At 38.0% G+C, this 27,604-nt stretch overlaps 1 protein-coding gene across 2 annotated transcripts in view; it reads left to right on the top strand.

Moving 5' to 3' along the window:
• Positions 1–24,894, top strand: part of UTRN (utrophin) — a 581,550-nt gene extending 556,656 nt beyond the window's left edge. For both annotated transcript variants that reach the window (XM_025381643.1, XM_025381644.1), the window contains exons 69-75: positions 453–518; positions 7,386–7,544; positions 8,225–8,465; positions 11,077–11,188; positions 12,659–12,751; positions 18,720–18,742; positions 22,992–24,894. In XM_025381643.1, coding sequence (XP_025237428.1) covers positions 453–518; positions 7,386–7,544; positions 8,225–8,465; positions 11,077–11,188; positions 12,659–12,751; positions 18,720–18,742; positions 22,992–23,000 — 703 coding nt within the window. In that variant the 3' untranslated portion in view covers positions 23,001–24,894. The remainder of the gene's footprint in view (positions 1–452; positions 519–7,385; positions 7,545–8,224; positions 8,466–11,076; positions 11,189–12,658; positions 12,752–18,719; positions 18,743–22,991) is intronic.
• The last annotated feature ends 2,710 nt before the right edge of the window (positions 24,895–27,604 follow it).

Here is a 27,604-nt window from a genome sequence, read left to right on the forward strand (position 1 = left end):
GTGAGAAAGTGGAGAGACAAAGTTGAGGTCTGATAATGAAAAACTCAGCCACTAAGGAGTTGGATCATGTCCTTAGTTAAAAGGAAGTCATGGAGAGTGTTTATTATGAGAAGAACATCATTTTATTTGTTTGAGAATGTCACCCTCACTTTGATGTAGACCAACTAGAGGGAGGGTTAAGGAGAGCCTAGGTCTGGGAGCTCAATTAGAAGATTAGGTCAGTTAGGAGACTTTACATCATAGCATAAGATAAAGGCCTACAGGCATTAAGGCAGTGGTTATAGAAAGGTAGCTCAACATGAAATGTTTTAGTTTTACAATTGTGTTAGGAGATTTGGATCTTTCTATGTTTTGTCAGAATTTTGACAATTTAAAAATGATTAAGGATGTACATCCAATTGACCGTGTCCTATGTGGCCACGTTGTCTAATCTCCTTATTTTTATTTTTCAGACTGGCACAGATGGAAAGGACTAATGGGTCTTTTCTCACTGATAGCAGCTCCACCACAGGAAGTGTGTAAGTAAATCATGAAATCAGTGCTGCCTGGGAAGGCTAGTTCTTGTACTATGGCTGTCAGAAACAATCTTCACTGACATGGCTCTGAATCTTGACCCCAGTCAAAATTATTAAGTGTGGTTCCAACAATTTCTGCGTAGATTTTATGCTTTCAAGCCATGGTAGTGTAAACTCAATATGTTTATTTACTTTGTTTCATATAAGTTAATGAAAAAATCTTACATTTGTCAACTCATATACCCCAGGAAAATCAGATTGTTTTATTTAGAATAACAGGTATATATATTCATTCCATTTGTCTTATATTTCTTATGAATTTAGCAAAGGTAATTTGACAGAATGATTGCCCTTTCTGTGAAATCGTCTTCCTTCCACTAGCTAACATTTTTTTCCATAATATCTGCATTTAGCAACTCTGACCCACACGTGCTTAGATATATACTCCTACCCTTCATTGAAAACTGTTAACTCCTTTGCCAATGTTTTATTTTATTAGCAACTAAGAAAAGCCTCATTGACTTTAGAATACTAAAGAGGTATTATATACTAAAAAGCTTTCTAGCCAATTATTTTATTTCTGATTTCCCCACGTGTGTATATTCCACTTGGTTGTGGAACTTTCTCAGCAAATATTTTATCACTGATTATCCTACTATTGTGTGTCATCTTACTTTGGAACTTTTCGTTTTTTGTGTGTGCCCTGGAATTCACATTTTTAATTCTGAATAATATCTAAAAGACTTAATACTGTCAAGCTTATGTGACTTACAAAGCTTTATTGTGGTTTGGATCTGATGGGAAAGTTTAAAATAGACAAGTTGTCAAACATAGTAGTTGGGTGTTTTCACTAAAAAAAAAACTATGGAGAGTGCTAGGTTAAAATACTTTAAGTGCTCAAATATAGAATGTTCTGTTTCCATATTTTCTAAACATTGTTTTATTTATTATTATGCATATAAATAAAAGTTATCAGGAGGTTTTTCAATTTCAAATTTCAAAGATTGCTTGTTAATACTTGACCGTAATGTGGTAGAGATTTATACATTATCCTTCGAGTCTGGAACAATTCCCAAATCAAAATAATAGTGTGTTCATAAGGTTTGTTTCATATTTAACCTACTAGTGTACATTTCATGTAAAGTAGTTAAGTGTCTTGAATCTCTCCTAAATCAACAAATTTCCTCAAGGCTGACCATAGCCAAAGCATTAAAGGAAATAAAAGATAATAATTCAGAACAAAATCTTACTTCTTTAAAATGTTTTGTCATGCCCTGTGAACACAGTAAAGGTAATGCTCAAATACTATTTTTAAATTTAGCACTGTTTCAGAAAATATTAACTTTTTTAAAAAAGAAAAGAAAAAAAGTCAGAAGACTAACAGTCAAATACATTTTAATATACTGTCATTAGATATATTAACTCATTCACCCATCCAACACATAGTTGTTATTAATATATACCTACCATGTAATGGTATGCTGGAGCCAATCGTGAGAGCTGATTGTTACATTTTCAGGATGTTTGTAAGCTGTTTGTTAAACAGAGCCTTTTTAAAAATAATTTATGTACATATATATATAGTTACAATTACATAAATTAGATTAAAACAAAAACAAAAGTAACTCTCAAAACTCAGCACACCCTAATGATTTTACTTCATTTCACTAATATCTATGCCCTTGGGATTATTTATTATAAACTTGTCCATCCCGCAACCCAGAGGCCACATGTGGCCCAGGACGGCTTTGAATGCAGCCCAACACAAATTTGTAAACTTTCTGAAAACATTATAAGATTGTTTTGTGATTTGCTTTTTGTTTTTTGTTTTTAGCTCATTGGCTGTCATTAGTGTTAGTGTATATAATATGTGGCCCAAGACAATTCTTCCTCTTCCAATGTGGTCCATGGAAGCCAAAAGATTGAATACTCCTGATTCATTATCTCTATCAGGTGGTGTGCAAATATGTATATTTTCCCAGTTCCACATTCAGTGAAGTCATGAACTTGAAATTGTCCATGATAAAAGTATTTAAATCACAGAAGTTGCAAATGCCACAAATCAAGGCCTTTTTCTCTTGGAGAACCTGTTAAACATTTACCAACTCACGACCGCCATGCACCCAATACTGCAATAGGTCTGTAGATACAGATATTGTCTCCATGAATCTTATAGGCTAAAAAGGAAATAGATAAGAAGTCCTATCAGAAGAACATGATGAGGACATTTGTGGTAAACAGAATGATGGCCCCCCCAAAGATGTCCACATCCTAATCCTTGAAGCCTATGAATATATTACTTTACATGGCAAAAGGGACCTTGCCACAGGTTTTTAATTAAGGACCTTGAAATAGGGAAATTATCCTGGATAATCCAGGTGGCCCCAATGTAATCCTGAGGGTCCTCATAAAGGGTAGGAAGGAGAGCCAGAGTCAGAGAAGGAGACGTGGCAATGGAGGCGGAGGTCAGAGAGAGATCCCCAGGTGCCGCAGTGTTGACTTTGAAAATGGGGAATGCAGGTGACCTCAAGGTGCTAGATGATGTGAGGAGACAAATAATCTCCTATGAACCCTTGGATGGGCATTATTATGAGTTCTATTTTATAAACAAGGAATATGACATCTAGAAAGATAAATGACAGTCCATGATCACTCATATATCTATTACAATTAGATATATGGCATGTCCATGATCACCCATATATCTATTACAATTAGATATATGAGTATGTTCGATTGACTCTGCACAATTTAAAAGGAAATTGATGTTAAGAATACCACATATTTTTGAAGGAAAAATTGAGCAATGACATCTCAGGACAGGATAGGACTCATGACGATTCTGGGGAATCTCAGAAGCGGGAACTCAAGGACGACAATTCCTTGGGCCATAACTATCAGGATGTCTTGCTTCATCTGCCATCTGCCATCTGCCCTTGGGTGACACTGGAAAGACAGAATGGGGAGGTGGGCTGTGGTTTACACAGGCATTGCAGTTTGCAGATCTGAAACCTAGAACAGAACAATCCTTAAAAGAAAGAAAATTATTATTTTTGTTTATGTCTTGTCTACTTTCAAAAGCTCATTGAATGAATCACGGGTTTTTGTCGTCTGATATGTACTAATTTTGTAATCTAGATCGTGTGTACTATGTGTGACTTAACTGTAGTATAATTATATTCTATCTAATGGTATTTCGTTGGTGCAAACCTATTATTTTTGCAACATTTTCTATTTTAGCACAAGACATATGATTGATGTTTAATATCCCTGATCTGGTACCTCATGTTCTATCTGCATTTAAAGAGTTTGTTCTTGGTTTTTACTATATGTAATTAAGAACTAGAATGTGTCTATTTTTATATTCAACTTTTATACCTAATAATCTGTGAAAAACAAGACTAAAATTGTATGTTTTATATAAATGATTGTTAAATTCTTATTTTTTGTGAAAACTGCCTTAACTCTCTTCCAGATACCATAACGAAAGAATGCAAAGATAGTGGGGATGATAATTATAATAATACGTTAAATTTTATCACCTTCCCCAGAGAAGTGAATCTATATGAATGTAGACAACAAAAATACATCTCAAATCTAATTTTGGCTGGTTTCACTATGGATAGTCAGTCTCCAAATCTTTAAAACAAAAATTTACTTGGTATTAATAGTAAGCACTGAAGTTAATCCATGAGGTCAGGTGCTGTAGTAAATGTTCTGAGGGCATAATGGTGGCTTGTGATCTTGGAGGAACTCTATGCCAGGATCTGTGGTCAAATCATGGCCACAAGATCAGCCAGGTAGCATAGGGGACCCAAGTTTTCTTTTAATTCTTGTTGTCTTTATATTAGTTCTTATTTTAAATGTTTTCTTTCCATTTTTATTATTTTCTTTTAGGTATGTTATTGATAGATATCATAGAACTAATTTTTTGTTTGTTTGTTTGTTTTGTTTTGTTTTGTTTTGTTTTTGTTTTTGAGACGGAGTCTCACTCTGTTGCCCAGGCTGGAGTACAGTGGCGCAATCTCAGCTTACTGCAACCTCAGCCTCCCTGGTTGAAGAGATTCTCCTGCCTTAGCCTCCCGAGGAGCTGGGATTATAGGCGCCCGCCACCAAGTCCAGCTAATTTTTGTATTTTTAGTAGAGATGGGGTTTCACCATGTTGGTCAGGCTGGTCTGGAACTCCTGACCTCAAGTGATCTGCCCACCTCGGCCTCTCAAAGTGCTGGGATTACAGGCGTGAGCCACTGTGCACAGCCAACTAATTTCTTTTTTTTTTTTTTTTTTTTTTACCTAATATTAGACTTAGTTTACCTCTTTTTTATCGTAATGCCTGAGATTACCATCTACTTTAGTTCCATTTTGAATTATCCTTGCTCATTCTTTCTTTCATTTACCATGTGTACAAAGTGCTTTGCCTGTACACATGAATGACCTGCCGGGTCATATGAGTGGGTAGGTTAGGACCGTAGATATTGCTCCATTGTCTTTGGACATTTAATATTATGGAAAATAGGAGACTAAACCTTTTTCCACCTTTGAACATGATTTACTGTTTTATTTTGATTTCTGGCAGATTGCTTGTGATACTTTGTCTTTAAAATACAGACATTTTCCAGGGATACATGTGAAGGTGCTTCTTTTGTCATTATTATTTTGGGGTACTGTGTCTTTTTAGTTTCTATACTCGGATAATTTTCATCCTGAGAACTGAGAAATATTTACAAGATGTTCTACTGAACTCTTATTTTGCTGTTTTATTTTATATCTACTATATCTTTATGCTTTGTCCATTTGTCCTATCCATATGTTAGAGCTGTTCTTTTGTCATCTTTTATCACCTCTCTCTTCACATTAACTCGGTGAGGTGCCTCCAGGCATCACTGACTTTGCGTTATATAATTCATCGCAGCTCATTGGTGTCCCAGTGGTGTTGAGCCATTAGTCTCACAGCTTGCTTCTGCCCCGGATAACACAGCTAGGTTTAGGGTGTTGGCCATTAACTTCCTATGAGGAAAGTATACACATACACAGACCCATATCTCCCTGCCAGATTTCCGTTTGATTTAGATACATGAGCAACTGAAGAACTTTTGGATTGCTTTCAAATGCTGCACCCTGCATACTCTCTTCTTCTCATCCTTCTAAACCCAGGAACAAGCATGGGTTTCTTCTAGAGGTTCCTTCATTCGTTTCCCAGGGACGCTGCGTTTTCCCAGGAAAGGGAATCAAAGGATGATGCCGCAGCTTACTTCAATCCTTAACCCACTGGTGTTCCTTATTTCCAGTTTCTAATTGTGCTGTAAGGGTCCCACCTCATCCTCTTTTAAAATTTATTTGATAAAAGCAAGAAGGTCAGGTTAGGTACTTCTTATTATATTGTGGTCTTAACCAAAGTATATGACCTTTATTTAAATATATATGTATTCATATACATGTATATCTATATCTATATTTATATATTCCTAGAGGGAGAGAAAAAGAGAGAGGGTTTATTGATGAAGAAAGCAAAATAAATCAACAAGTGACACATCTGAACTTTTGTTCTGGCTGTTTGACAAGCATAATACCAAAATATTCAATTTTTTCATTTGCTTCATCTATCTCTCTGATCTCAATGCTTAGGACAAATCTTTTCTAGGAATTCACCAACTTTCTGATACAATTTCAAGTCCTTCTTTGTTAGAGTAAACTGCAGTAACACCGAGATGAATTTTCAAATCAGAATTACGAGTACCAGAGGTCTTCCCCAGCATCAGGTGTTACTCATCAGCTCAAGGGCACAGGTAATCTCAAGGCTCTGGTGAAGATGAGAGAGGCCCGGGAATGCTAGCACCACGCCAGGTTTTTTCTGGCTGCATTGGGATGCTGTCTGACTCCAGAGTAACAGAAGAATCTCTAAGGGACGTTTGCAAACCCCCATGGCTTACACAGGAAGGGGCTGCTTCAGTCGTGAGATAGCTCCAACTGACATGAGGTTTTCCTGCTGCCCTATTCTGTAAAGCATCGATTCCAGGACTTGTTTACCAAAAGCCATCAAAACAGACCAGGTGTCATCTGCCCTGGTAGCATTAGCCAGGAGATCTGGTATTTGCACATTTATAAGATCTCACTGGATCTCTCTTGTTAAAGGAAGAGAAGAAATTCCGAGTCGCTAGAAAGCATTTTCTTGCCATAAATATATCAACTTTGTTAGACGTTCACTTCTGTCAATTACTAATTCAACCACGTTACTGCTGTGTCTAGTTCATTAGATAATTAGTTAGATAAGTGGGACAACCTTCATGTATTAAATGTAGTTTCTTGTTCTAATGCAGAGTGATCAACCCTAAAAATGACCTGCTAATAATATAAAGTATCTGTAGAGACGTTATAAATATCTACAATTATGATTTGTGCTAAGCTATTTAAATAAAAGAACATAAGGATTATAAACCCCATCATATGGGTTACAAATCATTTCAAAATTACTTTCAACTAAATTCTGAAGACAGTGAAGTCAGATGATTCTTAATTCAGTAGTCTTTTAATCAACTCTTTAGGCATGGAGTAATTGATTTTGTCTACAGTATCTTTTACACTAAATGTTGTTCCTTATTTTTGTTTTTTATGCTAAGATATCCCTTCTGAAGTTTGTGAGATAGAGCTTTTAGATGAAAGAAAAGCCTGAAATGTTGGCTCGTATAATATACATGCTCTGCTAGATGAACTTCTTCCTAGAGTTTTAAAAGGGAGGTCATGGAGACACTGAGCTCTAAGACAAACTTGTCCCAGCCACTATCCTGTCCATCATTATTTCTACTTCCTTTATGTCCAAAAACATCACCATCCAGATGTGAGCCTCTGGGTCTGTTTCCTTTGTCTTGCTAGGGAAGACGAGCACGCCCTCATCCAGCAGTATTGCCAGACACTCGGAGGAGAGTCCCCGGTGAGCCAGCCACAAAGCCCAGCTCAGATCCTGAAGTCGGTAGAGAGGGAAGAACGTGGAGAACTGGAGAGGATCATTGCTGACCTAGAGGAAGAACAAAGGTGTGCTAGGCCTGGGAGAAGGAAATATGTCATCCTTTCTTTCATATGAATTTCACTGTAACCCCTATTTATTCTCTTTCCAAGACTATTGTCTAAGAAATCTCAGTGGAGTGAAAATTTGAGAGGACATTAACAAACTGGGATGCTGGCTGCAATATAGCAGCATTTGGGGGTTCAGTGATGATGTCTGCTGGGACACTTGCTTAAAACTACAATTTTAAGGCCGGCGCGGTGGCTCAAGCCTGTAATCCCTGCACTTTGGGAGGCCGAGACGGGCGGATCACGAGGTCAGGAGATCGAGACCATCCTGGCTAACATGGTGAAACCCCGTCTCTACTAAAAAATACAAAAAAACTAGCCGGGCGCGGTCGCGGGCGCCTGTAGTCCCAGCTACTCAGGAGGCTGAGGCAGGAGAATGGTGTAAACCTGGGAGGCGGAGCTTGCAGTGAGCTGAGATCACGCCACTGCACTCCAGCCTGGGCGACACAGCGAGACTCCGTCTCAAAAAAAAAAATAAAAAATAAAAAACTACAATTTTATTCATGCATGCTCATCCTACTATTAATACACAGTTTTATATAAGAGGAACTAGCATGAGCTAAATTTGAACTTCACAGACAATTTTGGAGAGAAGATAATGCTCATAGTAGTAATTCTGTTTCTCCCTCTTTCTGTATTAGAAATCTACAGGTGGAGTATGAGCAGCTGAAGGACCAGCACCTCCGAAGGGGGTTCCCTGTTGGTTCACCGCCAGAGTCGATTGTATCTCCCCATCACACGTCTGAGGATTCAGAACTTATAGCAGAAGCAAAACTCCTCAGGCAGCACAAAGGTAGACTGGAAGCTAGGATGCAGATTTTAGAAGATCACAATAAACAGCTGGAGTCTCAGCTCCACCGCCTCCGACAGCTGCTGGAGCAGGTAGGTGTGTAGAATTCAGTGTCACACCTCCCCAGGCCAACTGTGCACTGCTGGGACATGGTCCAGGTGTCAGGAGAGGCAGACAAGTCCACTTTCAATTTCTTACCTCTGTAGTTAATTTAGACTGGCTTAGAAATTTCCTTTTACATATAAGCATATACATCCTCACTAGCACACAAAAATGTGTTTGCCCAGCTTACAATGGAATTTCCCAGTCTCGTTTAACAATGAAGTCTGCCTCAGCTCTGAACTGTTTGAGAGAAAATATCCTACGACATATATCTTCCTAAATTATACCTGGGAAGCCTCTGTATTAAGGAGCAGCAAGAGACCTGAAATCAGCATTAAAGCTTTCTTCCAGTGAGACAAGACTGCTGACTCCAAGAATCGTTGTTTTCTATTTTCAAGAAATCGAGTAAAAGAAGGTTATTAATTTGCTACTATTATTTCCTAACACTGGACCATGTTTTATGGGAGTTGCTTGCAAGCTTTCTGAACGATAAGAAATACAATTTACATTATGATGAATACATACATGTATGCAGAATACAAAATAATACTTGCCTTTATAGATAAATGCCAGCTCTTATTTTCTGTTTTCTGTTTCTTCCTTCCTCCCTTTCTTCCTTCTATTTTTCTTTCTTAATGCTGGTCAGAATCTACTAAATTGATTCTATAACTCATCAATGGGTTATTGCATTCAGTTTTGAAAAACACTGTTCTTTGGGATATAAAAGAAGCATCAATACAGTTTCTGCCTTTCTGGTGCCTGCCATCTAGTTAGAGATCACAGCAAGATACTTTCATATATAAAGACACAGCACACTGCAGGGATTTAAGTGCTTGATGGTACATAGTAGTTAGGAATAGGAGTGATGTCTCAGAACTAGTGATGGAGAGACCTTTGCAGCAGGTGCAGAGACTGTAGAGTCCCAGCACAGGGGCCAAGAGCTCCTCTCTCTTGAAGAATCCCTGACATCAACACGCATGTCATCTTTTGTCTTTCTCTCTAGCCTGTGCTGTGTGGAGTTCCCAGGCGGTATCATAGGAGTGCCTTTCTCCAGGAATGATTTATTGTCTCAAAGCAGGAACAACTTTCTCTCCAGTGATTCTCTCAAATTTTAGAAAACTACCTTTTCACAGTTGTTCTCAGTCTTTTTAACTTATCAGGATAATTCAAAACAGTGTCATTTCTGCCTTACCTACACATGGATCACTCTTTACAATCTGACCATACACTTTTCTCTATGTCTCTCAGTGTTTCAGAATTTGGGTGAGGCCGTTCAGTGGAAGGCTTACTTCGGGGCCTCCCAATCTCACGTATTTGGAAAGTAAGAGTTTCCCAAGAGTGACCCAAGATGTGGGTTTCTTGAAGCCCTCCGGAATGTTTGAGTCTTACTTAGTGCCAGCCACATACATTGAAAAAGTTACATTTTTCATTCCATGAAATTGAAGTATCCGAATGGTGCTATGTAAGGGATGGATTTTCTCTTGCAATCTCTTGTTTAGAATATGAAGTGTTAGTGTTAACAGCTTAGTGCATAGATGGAATCGCTGCAGAAGGAAGCTGTGCTCAAAACCTTTATTTGCCATGGCTGGTTAATGCTCACAGGAGAGCAAAAGGCTTTTCTGTTCACTCTTGCCTTCCCCTACTCCCTCCATACCATTAGACAGTGCTGCCTAATGGCTCATGTGCCTTGAGAATCGCACAGTAATGCTTTTAGAGATAGCTGATATCCAAGTGGCTCTCTATATCCAGGACTGCAGAGCTCTTATCTCTTCTAAACAATTTAGCATGATGAATGCCAGAAGTAGACGGAAAACTTCAACTCTGATAGTAAAAACTGACAGAACTACCAGGCTTCAACTAATATAGATTTAATGGAAAAATCTGCATGAAAAAATTGTAACATCTGCATTCCCTATATGGTTGCTCGCACTTTCTAATTTGACCACATACTTGTCAGCATATCCATCACGGTATCAAAGATTTGTGTGAGTGCCTTTACGAAGTATTTACTAGGTGTCAGGCTGTTCTAACCATTTAAGAAATAGTCATTCTTCACTCCCCTCACAAAACCCTATAACACAACACTATTATTACCCTCACCATTTTACAAGTAAAGAACTTAAGGTATAGTTTTCCCAGAATTACACAGCTTCTGAGTGGCAGAGTGGGAATTAGAATCCAGGCAATCTGAATCCATAATCATGCTTCTGACCACTCTTCAATATTGCCTTGAAATATAAGCTGATTTTGAAATTGGATAAATTTACTGTATTAGAAACCCAGGGCTGATGTTTAAAATATGAGTGAAATATGCTTATGAATTCACTTAACATTAAAACAATAGAAAACTGAGGGACAAAAATGATGTTGATAAATGAATCTTGCAGCATAACCAGGTGGATTCTTCAAGGTGTCCAAGCAGAAAGAGAAGGACCAAAGCCCCCACCACGCTGATGCTAAAATGTATTGAAAACATCTGAAGGCAAAGACCTCTATATGATTTAATTATCCATGGTGAGGGAGGGAAAGTTAAAAAGGAAATGTTTTTCCTTATGATTATTTGAATCTTTTCTCTGCTTTAACCCCTGAATGTGGTTCCAGCCTGAATCTGATACCCGAATCAATGGTGTTTCACCGTGGGCTTCTCCTCAGCATTCTGCACTGAGCTACTCGCTTGATCTGGATGCCTCTGGCGCACAGTTCCACCAGGCAGGTCGGTATCCCCAACACACAGCTCCTCTGCTGAGTCTGCTTTCTGCTTTGCCATTTGTTTGTGTTTCCTGTTAAGTAACATTCTTACACACTGGTGCCTTAGGAAGTAAAAGAGTTTTGTATTCGATCTTAAATAAGTGCAAATCCATTTCAACAATATCAAAAAGCAAACATTCTCAAATAAGCTATAATACACTTGTTTATATAATCTGTAGTAGTGGACTGAATTTTGGTGAAAGATGAAAAAACCTCCTCTTCCCTTTTATAATGAACAAGAAATTAAATTATTTGCTTTGTGAATGATTTTTTTAGTACACTTTCTGTCTCCAAAATTTTATATTGGTACATATTCAGAACTAATAATATTATAGCAAACATTATTGTTTTCTCTGCCAAGGTCTGGAAACTCGTTTATTCACTTTTCTTCATCCTAGTCCACATAGACATTATCCTGCCTGTCCCATTAGAGGCAGAGGACCCATGCAGCCTATCCTTGGTCACCATGGGGACCTGTCACTGATGCTAGGAAGGACTCAGTAAACTAGGTGTTCACCAATGACATTTTGTTATCAATTAAATTAAAATTCTAGAATTTTATTGAGAACTATATATTGTAACCAGGTTAATTTGTTGGTTGGATATCTTTTGGTACATTAACCAGAAAAAATTTAAAATATTGGCCACGTATGGTGGCTCCTGCCTGTAATCCCAGCACTTTGGGAGGCCATGGTGAAACCCCATCTCTACTAAAAATACAAAAATTAGCTGGGTGTGGTGGCACACACCTGTAGTCCCGGCTACTCATGAGGCTGAGGCAGGAGAATCACCTAAACCCGGGAGGCGGAGGTTGCAGTGAGCCGAGATCGCACCACTGCACTCCATCCTGGTGACAGAGGGAGGCTCCGTCTCAAAAAATATATATATTAAAATAGTAAGATTATTTTCATATTTTTTAAATAAGAGAATTATTTCGACTATTGATTATAGAATAGAAAATACATCCTAGTGAAAAGTATCTTACATAAGATGCCTTTACTTTTGTGGCAGGATAAACTGGCCTAAGCTGAAGTCTCCAAAAAGAAAGGAGGACAGAAAAAGAAATTGGTGGATTTTTTTTTTTTTTGTATGAAAAAATACCTGTGGTGCAAAAATAATAGATTTCTCATTCAAACACTGAAATAGTAAGACTATATTACTTGTTTTTCAGTCTCGTATTTTTCAGTCCCCTGGTGTGTGGATTCTTCCTACACAAACAAGCATCTAGTACATGTTCATTATATAAAATTATTTTACCAACACTCAAGCAAAAGTGTTTTGGGTATATTCCCCTAAAATTGTCCTTTGCAACGGGAACTCTTTTCACATTGATATTTAGAGGCTGGTGGGAGCGTTTCCTCCTGAATTTGGGTTTTAGTGGAAGGCTAGACATTAACTTGAGAAGCTTTGTTGTTCTCTGTATTTGCTGTCACAGCGGGAGAGGACTTGCTGGCCCCACCGCATGACACCAGCACGGATCTCACGGAGGTCATGGAGCAGATCCACAGCACATTTCCATCTTGCTGCCGTGAGTAGGAAAGATCGCAACACCACAGCTGTGCGTGTTCCTTCCCTTTCTCTTTTTCTGCATGCGGCCCTTCGCCTTCTTCCTTAAGACAGCAAAAACCTTATTACAAACAGGACTGAATATTGTTTGAAAATAAGGCAAACATTATATAAGAAAATGAAGCTCAACCTAGATACTATCAAGTCACGGGAGTACAGTTGCAACATAGTTCTGCTCTTTGAGATTTTTCAGTATGCCCGACGGGTGATAAAATGAAGACAAATAAAAATTAAGTCTGTTTTTAAGAAGAAATCATCCTCTTCGATGCAAGCTATCATAAGGAACACATCTTAGTTCAAAGAAAAGCTTCCAGTGGCATGCCAAACAAGGCATGAAAATAGCCTTTCTAGTGTAATTCCCTCTGTTTTCTTCAAACATTGTTCTCCAGTGTCATCAGACTCTAGTGCAGAAAGGGATTATTTTCAGATTTTCCCTTTTTATTCCTGCTGGTTTCTTTTCTCATGGAATAAAATAGTCATTGTATAAAGTCCAAACAATTTAAGGCATCATAGATTAGGACCCTGTGAAATTTCCATCTGAACAACAAAGAGCCAGAAAATAACCAAATTCCGGGGGAAATTATATAATAATTCTTACTTATTCATTTTTTCCAAATGTTTTGTCTTCAGCTTCTTGCCACCTTGCAATTTTGGCTGAGCTCTCACCTAAAACACTTCTGGTGTTTCTAACAGAATATATACATACAAGTAAACTGTTTATATAAATAAATATATATATACACATACAAATATATAAATATATATAAATTACTCTGTGCTACAATTATATTTTAAATAATCTTTCAAAGGATACGAAGACATTATTTGTAATTTTAGAGAGATTTACTCTTAAACTGATTTTAAATCCAAGGCAGTCACTAAAATAAGAATTCATGTAAAGCATAGCCTCTTATTTTACCCTTTTCTGTCATCTCCTTAGAAAATGCCATCCCAGGCTGGGCGCAGTGGCTCACACCTGTAATCCCAGCATTTTGAGAGGCCGAGGCTGGTGGATCACAAGATCAGGAGTTTGAGACCAGCCTGACCAATATGGTGAAACCCCGTCACTACTAAAAATACAAAAGTTAGATGGGCATGGTGGCATGCGCCCATAATCCCAGCTACTCGGGAGGCTGAGGCAGGAGAATCACTTGAACCTGGGAGGCGGATGTTGCAATGAACTGAGATCATGCCACTGCACTCCAGCCTGGGAGACAGAGCGAGACTATCTCTCCAAAAAAAAAAAGCCATCCGAAATGAGGAAAAAGAGATTATAAATTATCAGAAGTGTAGATGAATAATATATATTTACTTCATTTAAAAATCATTATTTATTTATTAAGACTTTGTAATTTTTAAAATGCCATCATTAGCAGAATGTGAAAACAGCTATTTAAAATATATTTCTGGACCAGATGTGGTGGCTCATGCGTGTAATCCCAGCACTTTGGGAGGCCGAGGCAGGTGGATCACTTGAGGTCAGGAGTTCGAGACCAGCCTGATTAACATGGTGAAACCCCATCTCTGCTAAAAATACAAAAAAAAAAAAAAAAATCAGCCAGGCATGCTGGCACATACCTGTAGTTGTAGTCCCACCTACTTGGGAGGCTGAGGCATGAGAATCGCTTGAACCTGGTAGGCTGAAGTTGCAGTGAGCTGAGATCCTGCCACCACACTCCAGTCTGGACAACAGAGTGAGACTCTGTCTCAAAACAACAGCAGCAACAACAACGACAAAAATAAATAAAAAATATATTTCTTTCTGAATTTTCAGGAATATTTGCCTAAAGATATATTATGGTTTCCACCAGTACATGAATATATCTATTTGTATTTTGCCAGTGTTTTGTTTCCCAGGTTTTTATTTGTAGATTTACTCTGATGCTTCTCAAAGTTTGCAGAATCACATTTACACTATTTCAGTCTCCACACCCACATCCCTACCCCACAAAGCACATGCATGCATGTGCACACACATGTGCACACATATAGACACACTTTCGACTCTGTAGAGTCTCACAAAAGCTTAAGAGGGTCAGTGAATGCTCACATGCTACCAGATTGTTGCTTATTTTCTAGGCTCTGTAACCACCGTAATAGACAAACTGATAAAAACTTGTTTATTAATTATAATTCAAGGTCAAATTTATTTAGAGGTTTTGATTTTCAGTTGTATGTTACTTAGTAAGTAGATAAAACCTCATCATAGTCTTTCTGAGCCAGAATTAAATTCTTAAAGGAAATTACTTCTTAGTTCAGCTTGTACCTAAATAACCTTAATAATTAGTTGAAAACAAATTCTGTACATCAAAGCATGTTTAGAAGTTTTTATTTAAATATCATGGTGGACATTTTCAATTGTAAAAGTCAGTTGGCAGTGACAGCCCGGGTGGGAAATGTGTTTCAATATACACCTTGTAATAAATATAAAATATATAATTTCCATATTAAAAATTTTACTCTAAAAATGTAGAATTTTTTACAAGCTCCATTTCCTAAAGAATTTACTCTTAAATTTTTCTCAAAGTATATTCTGACATCTAGATTTTACAAAAGATTGACCCATGTGGCTTTAAAACAGAACATTATTAAAAATAAATAATCATAATTTAGAGCAAAAATGAATTGTAAGAGGTAAATGTATGTATCTGTTTTTATGGCCTCCCTTTAAAGGCTAGTATAAAATTCCTATTTGTTGGGCATCTTGTTAGCTATTCGTTGATATTGGTTCCTGAGAGGAGTATACAGAGTACCTTCAATGGGATCCACATCACAGAGATTCATCCTCTCTCCTGCATTGGTCCCATCTTCACCAATGTCATTCTCAGTGTTCAGAGAGTGGTTTATGGAGTTCTAAGATTCCTTAATGTTTATTAAGCTTGAATCACATTCGTCAAAAACTCAAAACCTACTGAAATGCAATGATTTCCTTTTAAATATGTTTGTATGTAAAATACCCATAGCCGTCTATTTGATAAAAAGCTGTTGGTTTAAAAGTATTGGTTTGGAGCAGCTGGCTTCGTGTTCTCATAGTCTTAACTATGCACATTCACAAATATTTATAATAGTCATAGTTTTCTGAATGAGCATTACTAGTCATGTCTTCTTTTCAAGAATTCAAGCACATTCATGTATGAAATGATGAAAAGTGTATTTTAGAATCCTTTGAAATCTCCATGTTTTAAGTCTTGGCTTCTGAAAGTTCTGCTATTCATATTTTTTCTCTGGTATTATAAACATATACAAGATAGGGATAGCTTTCCATAAAAATAAAAGCTGTATTGACTTATTTATAAAATTGATACATATTTTTGTATTCTGCCTATAATTATTAAAACTTTTAAAAATTGATGCAGAATAGAAATCATCATGGGAGGTAGACTTGGTGCCCAGTGCATGTTTCTTTCTCTTTTTTTTTTTTTTTTTTTTTTTGAGACAGAGTCTCACTCTGTTGCCCAGGCTGGAGTTCAATGGCACGATCTCGGGTCTCTGTAACCTCCATCTCCCAGGCTCAAGCAATTCTCATGCCTCCCCAAGTGGCTGGGACTACAGGCACATGCCACCATGCCCAACTAATTTTTGTATTTTTAGTAGAGATGGAGTTTCACCACGCTGGCCTGGCTGGCCTCAAACTCCTGGCCTCAAGTGAACCACCCACCCCAGCCTCCCAAACTGCTGGGATTACAAGCATGAGCCACCACACCTGGCCCCAGTACATGTTTCTGACTTGAGTGAATGATTACATTTTCTCGCTGGGAAGGTTTCCTTGAAGCATTCCTAGATAGTACTCAGAAGGTTTTGTAGGATTCATTTGTTCTTTTGTCCCTTTGAAGTTGCTCAGCCAGCAAATATTTTAATAAGCTTTTGTGATTCCCAAAGCCTACCAACCACCTTTGGAGAATTTATCTAAACAAATTGGATTGGCACCCTCCCAATGCCAAACCAATCCCTTGAGCCCCTGTAACTAATGAGAACTTTAAAAATGCTTGTCGCCAGCATACAATGAATTGATCTGCATGTTAATCTTGACTTTTATCCTTTTTGGATTAAAAATTAACATGGCCCCAAATGAATTTCCACTCTTGGTAATCTTGGAATTAAAATGAAACTCTGTATTCATAAATCCTAACTGTGTGAATTGCCTACTTTAATATAACCGTTTTTTAACTGTGTCTACACATTGTTGCACATAACACTTTAGAACTCCTTTGTCTGAATTAATATCCCAGTTGGTCCTGATCACATCCTTGAATTATGGCCTTTTGAAGTCTTTTTTAAATTATTTATGTTGAGTCTTAGAGCAGAGAAGCAAGCATTTCCGTCACTTCCTGGCAAGGAAATAATGAAGGGGGTTTAACTGTACTGCCAATTAACAAATATGCATACTGACTGCAGTAACTATTTTTATTTTTTGGTATAAAATTTTTTTGTCCATTTTTTACTTATGTCCTTTAAATGTATAGAATACTGGCAGTAAGCCAACTAATTTTTGCTGATAGACCACCAAATGCTTTCAAAATTATTTTTGACCCACAGGCGTATTTTTACTATGAATTGCCTATGTTTATTAAGCTTGAATGGCACTCATCAAAAACCAAAAACCCACTGCAATGCAGTGATTTCCTTTTTAAAATATTTTTGTGTGATTTGTTCAGGCGAATACCCATAGCCTTTTATTTGATAAAAGGCTGTAAGGTTAAAAGTATTGGTTTGGAGCAAAATGGATTAGACTTCTGTCCAGGGTTTGGCTATTTGTTATATTTGTTACTTGCAAGAGACGCATAACTCTGTCTGTTTTAAAAAGAGTGTGTAAACCTATGGTGTACTTAATAATAATTCAACTCAGCTATCCCCTGGACACTGTGGAGCTCCACTCTTTTCTCCTGGATGTAACTTACAGATCTGGTAGAACTAGGCTCCTTTTAGCCTGATATCTCCCCCAAATACTGGGGCTCACACTTTCCCTCCAGACGTTATAGGAAGGGTACTCTTCATGCCTGCTCTTTTTTTTTCTCACATAGCTCCCGGCACACAGCACATGGTCACTGATGTCCTTTCTCCCACTCAGCATAAAACAGTGAGAGATGGAAGGAGTGCAGCATGCTAGATGATTAGGGACAACTCTTATTTGACCAAGAACAGATGTTGCCATTATTGGGGGACAGATCTCCTCTTTTTTCTCCCAGCATTGAGAATGAGATGATCATGTAGCAAAAGAGGGGATGAAAAGCAGATGTGTCAGAGAAGAGATGTTAGTGGCTGCCCTTGCAATGCCCGCCAGATCGTTTTCACTGCCATGGGCTCTGGAACCAAAAAAGAATTGAGCTATCTGTGTGGAAAGAAGAATTAGATGCCATATTCTAACTTCTCCAGTGTTCGTAACTGGGCCCATCCCAGGCACTATTACTATCTCAAGTGTCCAGAAGGACACAGAGGATTAGGCCAGTGCTTTCCTTGATACAAGTACTTGGCCACCATTTTCCTGGGCCTTAGGGTCCAGGGTGTGTCAAGGGTGGGTCAAGGGAGGCAGAAACCAAAGACTTATGCCTCCCGTGGTCCCTTGGTCAGAATTAGTGCTCAGTAAAGTAAGTAGAACATGTTCTGTTCTGATACAAAAACCAAATACACAGTGTGTTTTAAATAGGAAATGAGATTTTTTGCAAGACTAAATGCTCAGTAAATGCTTTAGCGTATGCACTAAATCTTAAATCACATGGGATATGAGAAAGTAACCAGGAAAACTAGCCTTCATTGAAGCATTAAGCTGGGGAAAAAAAAAATGTGGGGTTTTCCTATTAGCATCCATTTAACAGCTGGGCTATTATTACCCTATGTAGACTGATGCTTTCCACGCGTTTGCGTGCCTGAAAGTTGGAACCAACAAAGTAAGGGGACTGCCATTAAGTGATTTCTTTTGTTTTCTCTTTCAGCAAATGTTCCCAGCAGGCCACAGGTAAGAGTTAATGGGTTGGTTGGCTCTATGTTACTGATCCCAACCTAGAGTAAGCAGATTATCCACCACTGATTTTACTCCTACTTTATTCTCCATGTAAATAAGTAAACTTACTTGACATTTAAATGTTAGTTGATTCTGTACAGCAGTTTGTCAGTCTGGGGGTGGGGGGTGGCTCCCAAGCCACAGATACTGAAAATACCATGTGTTTGATCCTTTGTGTTCTAACAGCTTTTTAATGGCATCTTATGTGCTATATAAAGTCACTCTAGATAGATTTGGCCACCACTGCTCTCTCAAATGTGTACTTAAGGTGGCTATCACAGAACACTGACCTAAAAAAAAAATGACTGGTACCACAGAGATGATTTTGTTACTTTGAGGGGGAAAATATTTCAATTTTTTACTTAAAAATTTGCTGAGAACTGTTGGCAGCTATAGCCTTATGCCTTTTAGTATTTTCTATAAACCAAAAAGTGTATAGACAGGTCTCAATCAATTTAGAGGTTTACTTTGCCAAGGTTGAGGACACACCCGGGAAAAAGAGACATAAGTTTCATTAGGATTTGTAGCCTGTGTGTGGTTTTTTTGTTGCTGTTGTTTTTTTGGTTTTGTTTTTGTTTTTTGTTTGTTTGTTTTTGTTTTTGTTCCCCCCCCCCACAAAAAAAAAGGATTTTGAGGACTTCACGAAAAGGAAAGAGCAGGCAGGAGGGGCTGGAGGAACAGTCAATTATGCATGTGTCTCACGCTCAGTAAATCTGCATTTTATGTAAGATAAAGTATGCCCAGAGTAGAAGAAGCAGTCAAATACGCATTTTTCTCAGGGTGGGCGGAGAGATGAGTTCTAGTCCTGCCTTTGTCCTGTAAGGATAAGCTGTTAATTCACATTTTCTGGGTGAAATTCAACAAAACTCTTTTGGGTAAAGATTTGGGGGCCCTTAGAAATTTCCTTGTGAGCAATTTGTGAGGGAGGTCACTGGCCTTCTATCTTTGCAACTATCTGTGTAGGAAGGTAGTTTTTGTGTGACTCAGTTCCCACATTTAATTTTTCCCTTTAGCATAGTGAGTTAGGGATCCTGAGATTTTGTTTTCCATTCACTTTTTCTATCACATACTTTTAGTAATAATGTGCCACAAAGCCACAGCAGCTTTGGAGAACATTTTCTTTCATAAACTTGTTTGCTAATCTTTTTGAAACAATAAACCTGCTGAATGATTGTCTTATTGGCAAGAGAGGCTAGGATCTTAACTAAAAGACAAGAGTATGTGAAGTAGACTAGGGGTGTGGTGAGCTGTGGGTGTTCTCTCCTGCTTGCTTCTGTTGTCTGAGTGAATTGGAAGCTAGGACTTCAGCAGGGAGTGAGGTTGGGGAGGAGGTGTCAGAGGTGCGAGGAGAGACTGGAGGATGTGTGATAGCTTCTTGGAGAATAGAAGAGCAGATGGCCTGGGAAATAGAGTGTGACTACAAGCAGCATTAAAGATGCCACTCATGAATTTAACATGAGGCCATTCTGCAGGGTTTTAAGTTGCCCTCTAGGCATATTCATGTTCATGAGCAGAGGCACCAGAGTGAGCTGAGTATTGCATTTAAAAAGTTGAAGTTGGGGTTTGACAAAGTGAGCACAGTGATTCAAGGGAAGAGGCAAAGAAGTGATTATAATGATTGAACCAGATGCTTCAGCTCAGTAGCAAAAGGAAGGAGGAAATGTCCAGTGTGGGAGACAGAAATAAAGACGGGAGGATCAATGGATCCTATTATCAAAGGATGGATAAATTTGCAGTTGTAGGGGAAGTATGCTGTAGAGGTAGAGGTGGTTGTCAGAAGCTGGATTGAATGATATTGAAATTAGAGGGGTTGCCAAGTATTGGTAATGGTCCATATTTGGACCTTTGTGTGAATGGCTAAGAAGGGTGGAGGACAGGACCATTGGAGGAAAAGAGCCTAAAGATCCGAGAAGCCAGAGTGCTGGAGAATCATCTCCATGGGTGTTGAAATCACTGACATTTAAAAACAGCTTTAGAGTGGGTGACATTGAGCCATTTTTTACTTCAAGAAGTGAAGGAACATGACCCACGGAGTCAGTAGATGACTGCATAATGGATTGGTGTAGTCTGATGACTTAAGATTCAAAGCTGGCTGTTTTTAGGGAGAAACAAAAGAAGATACCCCAAAGGCCTCAATGAGGACCCAGGAAGACTTATGCAGTGTATAATGAATGGGGGAGGGGAGGGAGGGGAAGTGCTATGTGAGAGGGTTATGAGGGAAACTGTGTCCTCAGGTAGATGCAGATATTGATTAGAGCAAGTAGATGCAGGCAGCATTCAGAGAAGGGTTTGGGAACCTGGATTTTGTGGATCACAGGCCACATGACCTATAGGACAGGTTTCAAGAGCTAGGAAGGGCAAGGCATGGGGACACAAAAAGGGGTATGCAGATCTCTATATGACTAGAATACAGGTGATGGAAAAGCGACCAGGAGTCTAGAGCTTTTTAGGGTGGCCCATTAAATTAAGGATAAAGGGTAAAATGAGGTTAGTCCTGATGGTCCCCAGGTGGAATGAGGCTGTGAATGACAAAGGCAAGGAGGGAAGAGAGAGTCTTTTAAAATCCTCCAATACTTATTATAATACAAGTGCTCGGAATTTAAAGCAGAAAATGATCTTAGGAGGCCTTCTCCTCGTACTCTGTTTCTAGATTTTAGAAATTGAGTTTACAAAGAGCTAAATTGTTCCTGGTTATACAGCAACTTAGTGGATGAAGCAAACATCTAACTCAGTACAAGAGGCCTCTTTCCCGTTTTCTTCCTTCCCTCTCCATTTGTTTTTTTGTTTTTTGCTTTACCCTTCAGCATTTTCCTTCTCTTCCCTCTTCTTCATTTATCATGTCTTGGGTCAAATGGAAATTCATGAAAATTATATATTTTCACATGGAGGATTGAGCTAATGCTTACATAGCCTGAACTTAAATTTTTAGAATTCTGACACCTAAAAGGAGAAATATTGTGTGTCCAAGTAATAGACACATCTAATTCTCAAGGATAATGGAGTATACAGACAGAATGCAAAACTCCTCTTGGCTTTATATTCAACATGAATCTGTGCCAGAGTTTCAGTTATCAATATTAGTATGTAACAAAATGTTCCTTTCTCATACAGAGTTAATCTCTCCCCTTCTGTGTCCTCAAACCACTTTGAATTTACTAGGTCTGGCACTTACCTCATATTAGAATTGAATGAGGCTGCCTGGCTGAGATATCTTCCACACTTGCTTCACAGGAGGGCCTCACCTCAGTACAATGCCTGGAACCCATCAATGTTTGCTGAATTTTTGCTCCCTCTAACATGGCAATCAAATGTTCACAATGGAGAAGCAAGTGTCTGAAGAATCCAAGTTTGTATAGTCATGAAGAATAGGCTCTAGGCCAGAGTCAAATGAGTTTGCCGCTTTCAGCATACCTGGGAAAAGGAGGGGCTCCGTGGGCAGCTTTTCCAGCAACAATCAGGAACATGCTTCCAGGGAGCAGGACTTTATGCTAAAGTCCCCCATAAGATAAGGTGTAAAGCAGTTGAGTATCTTTCCTGAGAGTCCAGAATGGCGTTTTATGGTTTTTGAGGCATGGTCCAATTTGGATGATTTCATTTTATAATTTTCTTTATTTTTTTCTAATTTCAAAATCCTTTTAGAAGACCAAAAGTTTGACCCTCCCTCCAAAAGGTTGATACCACTTCTGTGAGTGTGGCCTGGATTTATATTGTCTCTGACCTTGGACATTTAACTTTAACTGGCACCACTGCACACGCTTGGGTTATGATTCCTGCCTTCTCTTCCTCTTCTCTGGACTCCAGCTTGAGATCAAGATGGGTTGGCATTGTTAGGGTACCCCCTCTACAGATGACCTCCCACAGTCCCTCAGGAAGACATGGGATATTTTCACCAGCCTCATTCACTCACCAGCCTCATTCACTCACCTCCAGCAGAAAGAAGTGAAGTCCTCTCCATTTTAACTTAGCTTTCAGCCTGGTCAAGAGAAAAGACTTTCAGACCTCCCTCTAAATCAGCTGCAGTGATAGAAAGCAGACTAGGTAACTTCATCATGAGAGGGAAGGACCTCATTGCAGGAAACAAAAGTCACATGGGAGTTAAGACTCCTGAAAGAAGCACTTTTATATTCTTCAAGAATTGACAAATCTCTGCTTCCTGTGATGTTTCATGCAAATGTTCTGACAGTGCTATTTTCCCTTCCCACAGGCAATGTGATTCGACCAGCCAATGTTTCCTGAGATACAGTGTTGCCCTTTTCAGCAAATGCCAATTCCAAGTTCCATTTAATCAGAAGCTCCATGGCTCCTTGGCCCACAGTGTTGAGTGCTGACTGTGTGTTCTACTGAAAGAGTAAAACACTGCCTATCCAAAGAGAAATGGATATTTTGTTTTTATAATAACCATATATTATTGTTTTCTTGTTCCCTTTCTATGCAAGTGTAAATTAATGAACAGAGAGGTATTTGGAAATGGTAATACATTTGTCACGGATTTGTATAATGTATACAGCATTGGGAAAGTGGGTGGGGGCTTTCTAATATGATACCATCTTTTTAATAACTATGACAAAGCTTACATAAGAATTAGAAGACCACTTTACATTTTTACATTCCTTCTGCTGTTCTTATTAACGTTGCACAGTAACTTCATTATTTCTTTGACTCTTTCACCACAATGTTTTGGTTATTTATAATTTATCAGCCATATAACCAAATAGATCCCATGTATTTGTTTCCGTGATTTGTCCATATTAATAAATTCATAAATTTCAATCAAATATCTTACATATATACACATATGGTTTAAGCTACAGCCCTGTGTATGCCTTTTAACTTTATTTGACGTTGCCCATTTACTTCTTTGCTGTCCACTTGGATAACCGTAATAAAAATCCTATGGGCCTAAATGGCATTTCTTTTGGGATATTTTTTCCTGCATTTTATTCCCTTTTTATGTAAGTAGGAATTAATTATTTATTTAATGTCTTAATCTATTTGATAAAGAAGACTACATTATGATAATCTCAAAGATCATATTACCAAAGGTTGCCCACTTAAGCATGTTTTCATTTTGACACAGAAACAAACTTTAGTACAATCTTTCCTAGTTCCCATGTCTTAATTTTCATCATTATATGCACAGCACACCTTTACCTATGGTGATACGAGAACACATCATTGCCTTTAGTTCCCTTCAAAGATACTTTTATTGTTGTTTTGTATTTTCAAGTCCTTAATAGTTCTTGAATCTCCTAGTTGTTTTCTTACTGAAAGCGGACACACATTTAGTGCACAGCTTGTTTTACCTTTTGGGTGAAAGATCAGATGTTTTTATACCCTTCACTTGATCAATATATTTGAAAAGAATGTTTATCAAAAATCTATGTCACTGCTTCTACAGAAGAATGAAATTAATGCTTACGTGATGGTACCTCCACCTACATCTTTGAGTCCATTCAATTAAGTATTTTGGTTTAGCTTCTGATTTAACGTTTAATTGATTCAGTTTAAACATGTTACTTAATTAACAAATGTAAAGGAACCAAAAAAAAAAAAAAAGTGAAAATAATATGTTTTGATTCAAACATATTTGCTTTTAAAACATAAAGACATTTTAACTTTGGGTTCTCTTTAGCTGGGATCTGGCCAGAAGGAGGCTTAAAGTTAGAAATTGCTATTATTTTAGAATAGGTTGGGTGGGTTGGGGGGCAAGGGTGTCTATTTGCAGCAGAGATATTTTGAAAAGAAGAAAATTGTTTTATATAAAAGGAAAGCCATGACCACCTTTCTACCTCAGATCCATCTTCATCCATTGCATTGGAAACTGCTTTATGCTGCTGCAGTCTGCAAAGTCTAGAGCTTTTATCAGGCCATGTCATACCCAAGAAAGCACCTATTTAAAGAAAAAACAATTCCCTGAACTCTCAACTCCAAGTTGTAGATTTGGTGTCTTCCTTGTTCTTACTTTAAAAAGTCATGTATTAATTTTCTTTCTGCCTGTATTGGTATGCAAAATGTCCTCTATCTGCTATTAAGGAAAAGCTACGTAAAACACTACATTGTAACCTTCTAAGTAATAATAAATATAAAGAAATATATTGTAGTAACAACAATGGGAAGTAAGTATGTAGTTCTTTTGAAATATATGGTAAAGAACTAATCACAGACTATCATCATCTGCTTACATATTGTATTTTTCATCCTGAATAAAAGTGATTTTAACACAAGATGACTTTGATATTCTTCAGCTGGGTTCACTGATAGAATCTGAGTTTTGAATGCACATTTATGAAATAAAGATATAGAGAGAGCCTGTATCTTGATATATCTACATATTTTCCTGCAGTTTCTCTCATACACACTAATACAGTCTCCTGTTGCTCTCATTCTCTCTCTGTCCCCCATCTCTTACACATACATATACTTACATGATTTTCAATTTATTTTATAGATAGAAGGCTGTTTGATAAAAGTAATATTGGATGTAAAGGTGTGTACATAAACCCTATTGAGTGTTTTAATAACTAGATGCTGTTGACATGAAGTTCCTTTCAAATCTACTTTTAGTTTCATGCTCTCAAATACTGTGTGATTTTTATCCAAACTAGTAGGTTTAATCAATTTCTGAAGCCATTCAGTGGGAAACAATGTTGAGAATCATGTTGCTTGATTCTAAAATTAAAAGCTGTCTATGAACTAGAAAAATCATCTAAAATATAATTTGTTAAAATAAAGAAGACTGATACATTCTGATGAACAAACATTTTAAAAATCCTGTGTACCATTAAGTACTGCTGACATTAAGCATTCCTGAGAAAACACTTGATTTCTAGCAACTTGTTGACTAGGTAGCTGAAAATAGAAGTGAGAACAAACCAGTTTTGCTTTCATACTGCTGTGGTTTGAATGTGTCACCCACAGTTCATGTGTTGAAAATTTAATCCCCAATTCCATAGTGTTGAGGGGTGTGACCTTTAAGAAGTGATTGGATCATGAGGTTAGAGGTCATGAATGGATTAATGTCATCACAGAAGTGTGTTTGCTATCTCAAGTGGGTTTATTACGAAAGCATGTTGGATTCTCTCACTTTCTCTTGCATGCTGTCTGCCTTATCATATTCCACCACAGGATGACACAGCAAGACAGGCCTTACCAGATGCTGGCACCTTGATATTGGACTTCCCAGCCTCCAGAACTCTGAGAAATAAATTTCTTTTCTTTCTAAATTACCCAATCTGTGGTATTCTGTTATAGCAACACAAAATAGACTACAGACATATACTGTGCCTTCAGGTTGTTATATATCACAAATATATATATATATGTTACAATCAAGGCACAGTATACTATATATACTGTGAAGGCATAGAGATAGATGATAGATTAGATATAGATAGATAGATAGATAGATAGATAGATAGATAGATAGATGATAGACAGATAGATAACCTTTGTAGTTTGCTCTTGGGTAGCTTTTCTCCCACCCACATTCACTGTTTCAGTATGCCAGCTTTTTCAGAGGCCTTTCTAAATTCATTAGTGGAGAATTTAATGATAATACAGTAAACCACCACTAACACTACTACTTAAACCTATGAGTAGGGTCCAAGAGCTTCACTGACATATAACGTCAGCTTATGTTTTTGTGAGGTTAATTAAGTGACCAGAATGAGGCTGCTACGGAGAGCAGGAGGTAATCACAATTACATTGCATCCACTGCCTGTGGTATCAGTTATCTATTGCCACAGTCATGCTGCATGGGAGCCATAAAACCCATGCATTATAATAAACATTTATTTAGCTTATGGTATATGGGGTTCAGCTACTCCAGGCAGACTCTTCTGATCTCAATTAGACTTGCTCACACATTTGTGGCCAGCTTTGGATCACTTGAGGGCTCTGCTGATCTTGGCTGGGCTGCACTCAGGTCTGAGAGCTGACTGGCTGTTGACCAATGTGGCATGGTTAACCTAGGATGACTGGGAACACTTGGATGAGTTCCTTGATCCACTAGCAGACTAACCTAGGGATATTCTCATGCAATGGCAGAAGTGTGGGCATGCAGAAGGAGGCCTTTGCTGAAAAGTGGCACATCTTTACTTCAGCCAAATTCTGTTGGTCAAAGCAAATTACAAGTCTTGGTATGGGGAATACATTTCATGTCTGTACTGAGAGAAACTGTAAAAGTCAAGGACAAAGGATAGGTATAGCTACAGAAAGTGTAATGAATTGGTGGCCATTAGGTTTCACCATGTAAACCTTAAGATAGGCTAAGCGGAGAACTTGGAGCCAGAACATAAAGTATCCATTTCCTTAGGCTTCATGTCCACTGCTCCAGTGGACGGAAACAGCAGTAGCTTCTTTACAGGGGCATCTTTTAAAACAAAGGTCAAGAAGATCAGCCCTTTCACTCCAAGCTAACAAAGCAATTTCAAAAAAGAAAAAACAAGTAGGAAAATTATCATGCTTGTGCCTAAAGTCCTAAGAGAAGAAGACCTCAAAACTTACAGCAAAATTAGGAAAAATAAAAATAGGAAAGAAAAGAAAACTATGTGAGAAATGGAATAAAGATGCTACAATAAACTGCTCAGATGAACCTTTGTTCAGTTTTAATTGTTAAAAAATTTTAGTTGGAAGAACACACAACATGTAGGAGGCTCCTCACTTTGACCAAATCAGTAGGGCACATGTGATACAGTGCCCCTCCCAAGGGGCATGTTGAGAAACATGCAATTTATTTGCACTTTGCATAAACTAACAAACTTAGCTCAAATCTCTCATTTTCGAGGCCTTCAAATTGTGGCATATTTTAGGGTATT

This window comes from Theropithecus gelada, chromosome 4 (assembly GCF_003255815.1).
Source record: "Theropithecus gelada isolate Dixy chromosome 4, Tgel_1.0, whole genome shotgun sequence".
Taxonomy (NCBI): Eukaryota; Metazoa; Chordata; class Mammalia; order Primates; family Cercopithecidae; genus Theropithecus; species Theropithecus gelada.